The sequence below is a fragment of the Pelmatolapia mariae genome, linkage group LG9, assembly GCF_036321145.2.
Source record: "Pelmatolapia mariae isolate MD_Pm_ZW linkage group LG9, Pm_UMD_F_2, whole genome shotgun sequence".
NCBI lineage: Eukaryota > Metazoa > Chordata > Actinopteri > Cichliformes > Cichlidae > Pelmatolapia > Pelmatolapia mariae.
In genome coordinates, this window is record NC_086235.1 from 17613306 (window position 1) to 17622332 (window position 9027).

Here is a 9027-nt window from a genome sequence, read left to right on the forward strand (position 1 = left end):
TCACTTACTGTGAAACACTGGAAAACGGGAGGGTGGAAAAAAGACAGTTTATAATTGATGTTTTCCCATGGAGCAGCCCCTCCTCCTCGAAACAGAGGCTAACCCTCAGGTGGAAGAAATCTTTTAAGATTTTTGTGGGATAACATCAGGAGGGGTAGTCGACGCCAATGAAGTCCCTCCCCTATAGATCGGTGCTATAATACAAAGCAGTAAAAGCGGTAGGCACACACACAAGCGGCAGCAGCTCGACTAGAGATCCCGTGGCTTTTAATTCCCTCACTACTTTTTTTTTAAACCCTCCTTCGATTTGCCCCGTTATTACCATTTATCCGAGGCGTTCATTTCCGCACCTGCCACACAGAGAAAAAGCTAAGGCGAAGTAGAAGAGGAGACAAGGACACTGCGAGAGCCGGGAGAGGCAGACTGTAGAGATAGCAGCGGTGACCCGTTTGAGATCTTAAAGGACAAAATAATAATAAAAAAAATGCTGCTCTGGACCAAAATCGCGTTGGTCGGTCTCATCTGCTTGTCCTTGGTATCCTCTGGGATGGGATGCGGACCGGGCAGGGGCTACGGCAGGAGAAGACATCCGAAGAAGCTGACACCTCTTGCGTACAAGCAGTTCATCCCCAACGTCGCGGAGAAGACCCTCGGGGCAAGCGGCAAATACGAAGGCAAGATCACAAGAAACTCCGAGCGATTTAAAGAACTGACTCCCAATTATAACACAGACATCATATTCAAGGATGAGGAGAACACCGGTGCTGACAGGCTAATGACTCAGGTAAGGAGACGGAATAACCTTTTATTTTCATTTTATTGTGATTTTTATTTTTTTGCCCCCACTGTCCATTTCCTAACGCACCATCACTGCTTACTGCAACAACCCCCTTGTCAGACTGATTGCGCACCTTAAGTGAAGTCTGTTTTACCCGCTGCTGAACTCTTCACACTGAGCCTTTTAACTTCACTGCAAAGCCAGATGCGCTTTATACACCAGCATGGGAGTTTTCAAAGGCTGCAGGCTTGAAGCGAATATAGAAATCCAGCTGGATAAGTGATGTGCAGGCGGACAGTCAGGACACTCGGCTTTCATGATTGTGACAGTGTATTTAAAATATTAATGTGCCCCTCTCCTCATATCTATATTTGTATCTATGGGAGGCTCGTTTTGTTGCCTTACAGGGGCACGTCCATGTTAGATTTCATGCAGACTTTCTGTGTTTGCTGCCTATTTCGGCTTTACGTTGCAGCTTGTTTAAGCGCCTTTTCTTTACCCCAGCCCTGTGGATGCTCATCGCTTTAAACAGCCGGGCTTACTGAGGCATGGCGTAGCTCATTCAGACGTTTCCTTGCACAGCCTTCTGTAATTTAGCCTTTCGCGTGGCGTGCATCTGTGCATGAAAACTGACATTTCTTTGAGAGTGTCCAGGCCTTGGTAAATGGGTGGGACTCGGCCAATTACACGAGCAAGGCGCACAGGAGTGCTGGTGTGTTTTACAATACACCTGCACGAAGGATGGCGTCTGTTTTAAATATCTCATCCTCTTGCAGCCAGTCAGTTTAAAACCTTATACCCGGTTCAGTGCAGCTAAGAAGAGGCTCACATACATCGGAGACATGCCTTGATTTCTCTCCAGGCTGCAGGATGTCGCGTCTCTTCAGCATGACTTTTAGCACTTAGATGCTGGTGAATTATTAAAAAGCTCTTGGGTGATATTGGCTCAGTAATAATAAAATGAAGGTGGTGATGGTGGTGCTGCTGGTGGTGATGAAGCCAGGCGCGCGCCGGTGTCCCTGAACCCGTGCCTAGCACCACGCATGAGGGCGAGCTCCAATAAAATATTCACAGTGCGTGCGTCGCTCAGCCCTCCCCACATCTCCTCTGCTATACACCTATAGGTTCTCATACGCAGGGATCGTGAAATTACAGTAGTGTGAGGATGTGATTACCAAGGCGGGGGGTTAGAGACCTAAACGGATTCTCCGTGGGGGTTTCCAGGTCTCTAGCAGGAACATAGTTTAATTTAACCATTATTTCGAGAATCTTTGAACTAAAGAAGCACCTGTCTTAATCCAAGCTTTTACTCTGAGTAAAAAGACCCGCATGCCTATAAGGATTTGCTTTTGCAGGTCAGCATCAAAATGAACAAAGGTGGGAGGTGGAAGATCTGATAAATTGTGATTACATGTGGCACCATACGCTTGTGCAGCGTGGCCTGTTGGGGGTTTCTTTTTGTTTGTCGGATTTATTTGGGTTTGTTCGTGATCCATTTCCCACTTGACTGTTTACAGAAAACACGGCGACCGACTCTAAGTGTGAAAATGTACACGAAAGAGCTTTTAGGCGCCCCTCGCCGGGGCTTGAAACACAGTTTGAACTTAGAACCTTTGGTCAGCGGGAGGCCACAGTAAGTTAAAACAGGTGTGATTATCCTTTTTATATATCACACTGTAAAGCCACCAGATTGAAGCATGTGCACCCAAAGGAGAGTAAGTGTAGCTGCAAGCAACATAAGCATTATCACATGGGGATTTACGCCGTGCCAAGGCTTTATGCATGAATCCAGAGGGTTTTTACGCACGGAGTTTTACGCATGAATGCCTTGAACTTCTTTCGTTATCTTGCGGTTTAGAAAATAGGTGTTGTATTCATAAATGAAACAAGGCACGTGTCTAGAGTAGCCCCGTTAGATATGTGCAATAAATGAATTAATCAGTCAATCAGTTCAGTGAGGTCTTGCCAAGATTATATACTGGAAGAAGCGCTTGAACAAGCACTCCTAACTCAACCCTAACTAGTTTGACACTGCGCACTCCCAGAGAGCTGCCAACAAATACGCTTTAGAGACATTTACGAATAGATACACGAAGTGACGGGGCCTGACTTGATTAGGAACATCACTTTCGCCCGCTATTCCACGGCTTTTAGACTTATGCTCACCTGTCCTGACCCTCGTGAATTCAACTTGTGTTAAGTGACATTCTACGCAGAAAAGTGGGACAAAATAAGACTCCAAATGGATTTTTAAGTCAATTAAATGACTTAAAATTAAACAACAACATCAACAACTTTGATTTGCCCTCTTTAAACAAGTGAAACTGTAAGCCACAATGTCAGGGATTACTTTTCTACATTAGATCCAGTGCCAGACTAAACGGCGTTTTCGTCTATTTTTCTCCCCCTCCAAGCGTAACAGTGTTAAGAGCCTGCAGTGCAAACGAGTTGGAAACGAGATGAGCTGGCGGCTTGTTTGCACTGACAGGTAGCTGATAAGTGTTTCCTCTAACCAAATCACTTGTGAAAAGATTAAGAGGCAGGCTGTTGAACAACTTTACCCCGAGCACAAAGCGCCGGTCCAAGACGCCCTGCTGGGCTTCATGGTGGCTGAGCAGAATTTGGCTTGATTTGCGGCACACGACCTAATGAATTAATAAATAGGTTAAGCTTTACGGCTCTTGACTCCGACAATCTCTCTCAGTATGCAGAAGGGTTTTTAAGGAGAGTTTTTTTTTTTTTTTTAATTCAACACATTCTACAAGTGTGATATCCTCATAAAACAGCGACTGATATATATCACTTTGTTTTCTGTTATGCGAGCGGGTAGATTTATGTTAACAACCCCCGACTGAAGACCTCAGACTGTCCCAACCGTGGGGTGGGGGTGGGGGGGGGGGGGTGGGGGGGTGGGGGGCAGTGGGCTCTTCTTTGCCCCCAGTGCAATCCTCGGATATTTCACAAGTCTGTTAGTCAGCAGCCAAAACACCTCGACTTAAGAAGGCATGTCACGTTTCCAAGACTTTGCAGGAGAAGAGTAATGAAAGTTTCCCTCCGCCGCTGGACTGAAAAGACTCTTTGTGATGTTTTATTTGACATATTGGTTCGGCGTCCAGAATAGTTGTCTTGGAGAAGGCCAAGCATCTTCATTTAGAGCGCGGAGAGCTTAGGGTTCAACCAACTCCAGATATTTTAAGGAGGCAGCTGCTCTTGAAGATCATCTTCATATCATCTGGACATCAATTATTAATTTAAAGAAAACAAGCAACTGACAAAAGACTCCCTCATTCATCGCCTAATGCAGACTCGTGAATTCATACTGTATTAATGTTGTTTTTAATGCAACACTTCTGGATAGAAAAGGGTCGCTGCTCGCACCTCTCCAAGACCAAAGACCCATATGTTATAGGCCAGTGAAGCGAATGCAGTGCCTTATCAATATTTCATCAGCAGCTTTCTTACCCGAGATGTGCCCTCTGACGCTGCTGCTAACACTGAGAAATGCAAGCTCAGGATCAGAGACGCAGTTCAGCTCCAGTGTTTCACCTCAGCTGGGAGGAAACAGGGGAGTCAGGTGGGTGGGGGGATGGAGTTGTGCGAGAGGCCTCAGTTGGTCCAGTTTTAATCTTTAATTGATATTAACCCTTGTGTGGTGTTCATGCTTTTGTTACTCGGGCAACATTGGCGGATCTGGTTTAACAGATGTTTACTTTTCTCAGTTCTACGCAATAAAATCCACACATATGGTCAATATGTGGAATTTACCTCCGTCAGAGCGTATTTATGAACTAAAGCGCTGCTCGTTTTTGTGAGAAAATATAATAAATATCTAAATATAAAAAAGTTGTGAATCATATGAGGCTATGTAACTCAACCTCGTTAAACAAATAGCCTGTTTGCATCAGCTTCTACACAACACATGGGAGGCACTTTTGCTGTGTGTGCACATGTGTTTCTTGCCCACAAACATTCCACCTCTTCTTTTTTGTTGCTACTGGATCTAGAATAGATCGGGGAACGTCTCCTGATCGGTGATGAAAAGTCCAGCCAGGGCCACGTGTGTTGGTCCTGGCTGGACCACGATGGCAGCCACGTGGGATGCTTCATTCCTTGGACGAGAAGGCCAAAAAAGTTTCACTTTTTCTCCACCTTGCTGTCTGCTGATGAGCTTCTCTTCACCCTCCTGTCTGCACTGTCCTCCCAATAAAGGCAAAAGTCCTCATGTACTAAAATCTCATCGTGTTCCAAATCCTCTCTTTCTCGTCTAAAACGTGTTGTCTAAAATCATAGATATTGATCGATAAGGAGCCTCCCTAGCAAAGCTGTTTATTAGTTGTGCTCCTCCTCGATTTGTAGTTGGGACAAAGGGTATAATGTGCGGGGATGAGGGAGCAGACAGGTGCAGGTTTAACAAAGTTGGAACTTTGTTCGGAAATAGCAGGAGCAGACAGAAAGAAAAAACAAGCGCGCACAGCAACAGCAAGTCATGCAGGACGAGGAGGAGAGAGTGAAGGGACACCAGCACGTCCACACTTCTATGACCACATGAGTGTGGGGGCTACAGTGTGATGCTTTATATGTTCTTCGCAGAAAATGAACCAAAGACGAGGAATCTGAGGTGGAAATGATGATAAAGCACACAGTTCTTCTGGCACAAAGGGTAATTGCTGAAATGTAATAAATCTGTCGGAAGGCTGATTAGGTGATCTAATATTTTATTTCTCTGACCGCTTATCAGCCCCTATTTCTCTCGTCAGCTAAGCCTGTCAGTGCAACGCGTGATTTGAGTGATTTTCACTTCATAAAAGCCGATATTTGCGCACTGTGGTGCTGTTTCTGGCAGTTTCGGTGATGCATGGATTCATTTCTTGTTCCCACAGAGATGTAAAGACAAGCTGAACTCGCTAGCCATCTCCGTGATGAACCAGTGGCCCGGAGTGAAGCTGCGGGTCACCGAGGGCTGGGACGAGGACGGACACCATTTAGAAGACTCTCTTCACTACGAGGGCAGAGCCGTGGACATCACCACTTCAGACAGAGACAAGAGCAAATACGGCACTCTGTCCAGGCTGGCGGTGGAAGCTGGATTTGACTGGGTCTACTATGAATCCAAGGCCCACATCCACTGCTCCGTGAAAGCAGGTATGGCTCCAAAGTAAAAAGAAAAACAGAACGAACAGAGCTACTGCGCTGATAATCTGCCATGCGCACCACTGGCTGTAGGATAACGGCGCGCATTTCCCATCAGGCGTGATTGCAATCGTTTGTAACAACAGGTGCAGCTCAGGGAAGCAGCAGTCCTGTTTTATCTTCTGGAAAAGTTTCACCCAAGACTAGATTGTATCAGCTGGTTGTGATGGGAAAGTAAAATAGAGTCGCAATAATACTTATCACGGGCTTACTGATCTGATGGTTATTGTGGACAAGTGTGACCACTGATCAATTCAATGATTTCAGTGATTAATCACAGAATCATAGTGTTTGAGGGGTCATTTAAGTCCAGAGGTCAGATGTTTCAGATCTTTCCATTTGTTTTAACTGGATAGTTTTTATGAAACTGTAAATAGTTATTTCTCTGAGTGATGTATAGGCATTTCCCGGTTAAAGGCGTTATAAGCGTTTCTCGTTGCAGCTTATTTCTTGATCTTACACCGCCCCACACTGTCTCCTGGTGGGAACCGCTACCATAGTCTAACGAGGCTGCTCGGCGTGACCTAGAAATAGAACATTTTTCTCGCTCTCTGATAAAAATAAGTGCTGCAAGGTGAATTTGGTAACCGTTTTTAATTATATGTGAGAAAATCATAAGAATTTTCTCTTCAAGGAGTTCATTTCCGTTTGTTTGGTTGGTTTTTTGGGGTTTATCGAGGCTCATAATCTACCTAGGCCTTCACTACTGGACACCTATGACGCCCAGAAAATATTTCTCCACTTTGACTGATGAACCATGGTGCTTTTGCCTTCTTTTTTTAAATTGATAAATCCCTTACTTATCATTCAGCACACACGTTTTGAGATCACAGTATGAGCTAGGCCGACGTGTCATTGGAGGTCATGCGACTTTACCAAAAGGATTTGGCTGAACAATGTTGAATTGGTTTGGGGTAAATCTGGTTTTCAGTTGTCACCTTATTTCATGCTCGGGAATCTTAAAAGAAGATTAAAAGCCCCAAATTCTGAGTAGGAAACCCTTTTTTCTCTCCCTCTGTGCAGGACAGTGTGATCCTAGAGACTGGTATGTGAAGAGTTCCACCAAGGCCAAAATTATTGTCATCAAGACTGACAACAAAGCAGGGAGAGGTGGTAGACAGGGAGAGGGGGGACATTGATGTTGCACAACAGAAAGCATTTAAGAGTCCGGGCCCTCATTTAAATTCAAATCTACAACTCGAGAGGCTTGGAAAAGTGGCTCCACTGGGTAAATAGTAGTTGTGAGTCGCCTATTTGTGTGAATTGTCACATAGAGGTTTCTGCACCTGAGTAAATATGGGAAGAGTAGCTGGGAAAGGCGTAAGTGTTCTTTACGGAGAGTAGCTCGATCCACAAGTTGATTTAGAATAACAATGCCTGCTCTTCATTGGGTTTTTTAATTAAGAATAGATGAGCCAGGGCTTTCAGTTTTCCCGTCTCAGACAACGTGGGCTAAGCTAATACGCATCTGGCATCAAGGAGCCGACAGACATCATTATGCAAAATGCATATGGCCCACCGTGTTGTGTAGAGGCAGAAAAAATACAGATAAAGGTGGATTTTTCAATCAATTTAAATGATTATGAATGGGCCTTTGAATGAGTTCTGGGCTGGAAATGTTCAAAGCGCATGTGATGTTTGTTTGCACGCGTTGAAAATTATTAATAAAAATCTCGCAGTGAGAAAAACGACTTAATGTTTTTCTTGTTTCTTCTAACAGAAAATTCTGTGGCAGCAAAGTCAGGCGGCTGCTTCCCCGGATCCTCCACGGTCACCCTTCAGGATGGCACCAAGAAAGCAGTCAAAGATCTCAAAAGCGGAGACAGGGTCATGACAGCAGATGACGACGGAAATGTAATTTACACCGACTTCATCATGTTTATAGACCGAGATTCGATGCTGAGGAGGATCTTCTATGTGATCGAAACCGACTCGGGCCAGAAAATAACCCTCACCGCCGCGCACCTCCTCTTCGTCAGCCGCAACAGCTCCAGCGAGGCGGAGAAGCGGATGTCTGCGATTTTCGCCAGTCAAGTCCAGCCTGGACAGAAAGTGTTCGTCTTTGACGCAGAGCGAAGTCGATTTGAGCCTGTGACCGTCAAACGGATTTACACGCAAAGTCACGAGGGTTCCTTTGCGCCTGTGACCGCGCAGGGGACCATCGTGGTGGACCAGGTCCTTGCGTCCTGTTACGCAGTGATCGAAGACCACGACTTGGCACACTGGGCCCTGGCACCCGTCAGGCTCGCCCACTGGGTGTCCTCGTTCCTATTTAGCTCCCAGCCTCCAAGCAGTGTACAAAACGAAGGAGTGCACTGGTACTCCAAAATCCTTTATCAATTAGGGACATGGCTCTTGGACAGCCACTCGATCCATCCACTTGGAATGTCGGTATACCCAAGTTGAAACAGCTGCGACAGGAGCAGAACGAGACTTTAAATGTAGGACACACGAACTATACAGTAGATTAAAAATAATAATAATAATAATAATTAAAAAGAGAGAGAGAGAAAGAAAAAAAGCGAACTGACAGACAGACGTGACATGACAAGGGCCCCAGCGGAGTTGGGATATTTATTTCAGTGACTTTTCCATGATGTGTCCCCCTTTCAAAGAATGAATGGAGCCTTAAAAAGTTTCTCTTTGAATAATTTATTCTCATGTGAACTCTGCTGCTGTCACATAAATGGATTCTGAAACTGTGTGAGCAGCAAATTGTGCATAATCTATTTTTGTAAATATCAAATGCAAAAAAAGAAAGAAAAATGAAGAAAAAAATTGAAAAATGGGGAAAAAAATCGCAAACAGAAAGAGGATCATGTAAAACGGAGCTGACTTTGACAGGCTGTAAGTTTCATATGTGTATATATATATATATATATATATATATATATATATATATATATATATATATATATATATATATATATATATATATATCAGCTGACTGTTATATTTTGGGGAGAGAGGAAAAAAATACCTTCGCGGGGTTCCATAAATTATATTTTTATACACAGAATTGTAAATTAGATTTTGACAGATCGCTACCGAATCACATT

General features: G+C 44.4%; 1 protein-coding gene across 1 annotated transcript; it reads left to right on the forward strand.

The window, feature by feature from the left end:
• Positions 1-243: 243 nt before the first annotated feature.
• shha (sonic hedgehog signaling molecule a) lies at positions 244-8804 on the forward strand. Its single transcript, XM_063483548.1, has 3 exons — positions 244-784; positions 5659-5920; positions 7689-8804. Exons 1-3 carry the CDS (start codon positions 485-487, stop codon positions 8372-8374), a joined length of 1248 nt encoding a protein of 415 aa, XP_063339618.1. The 5' UTR covers positions 244-484; the 3' UTR covers positions 8375-8804.
• The last annotated feature ends 223 nt before the right edge of the window (positions 8805-9027 follow it).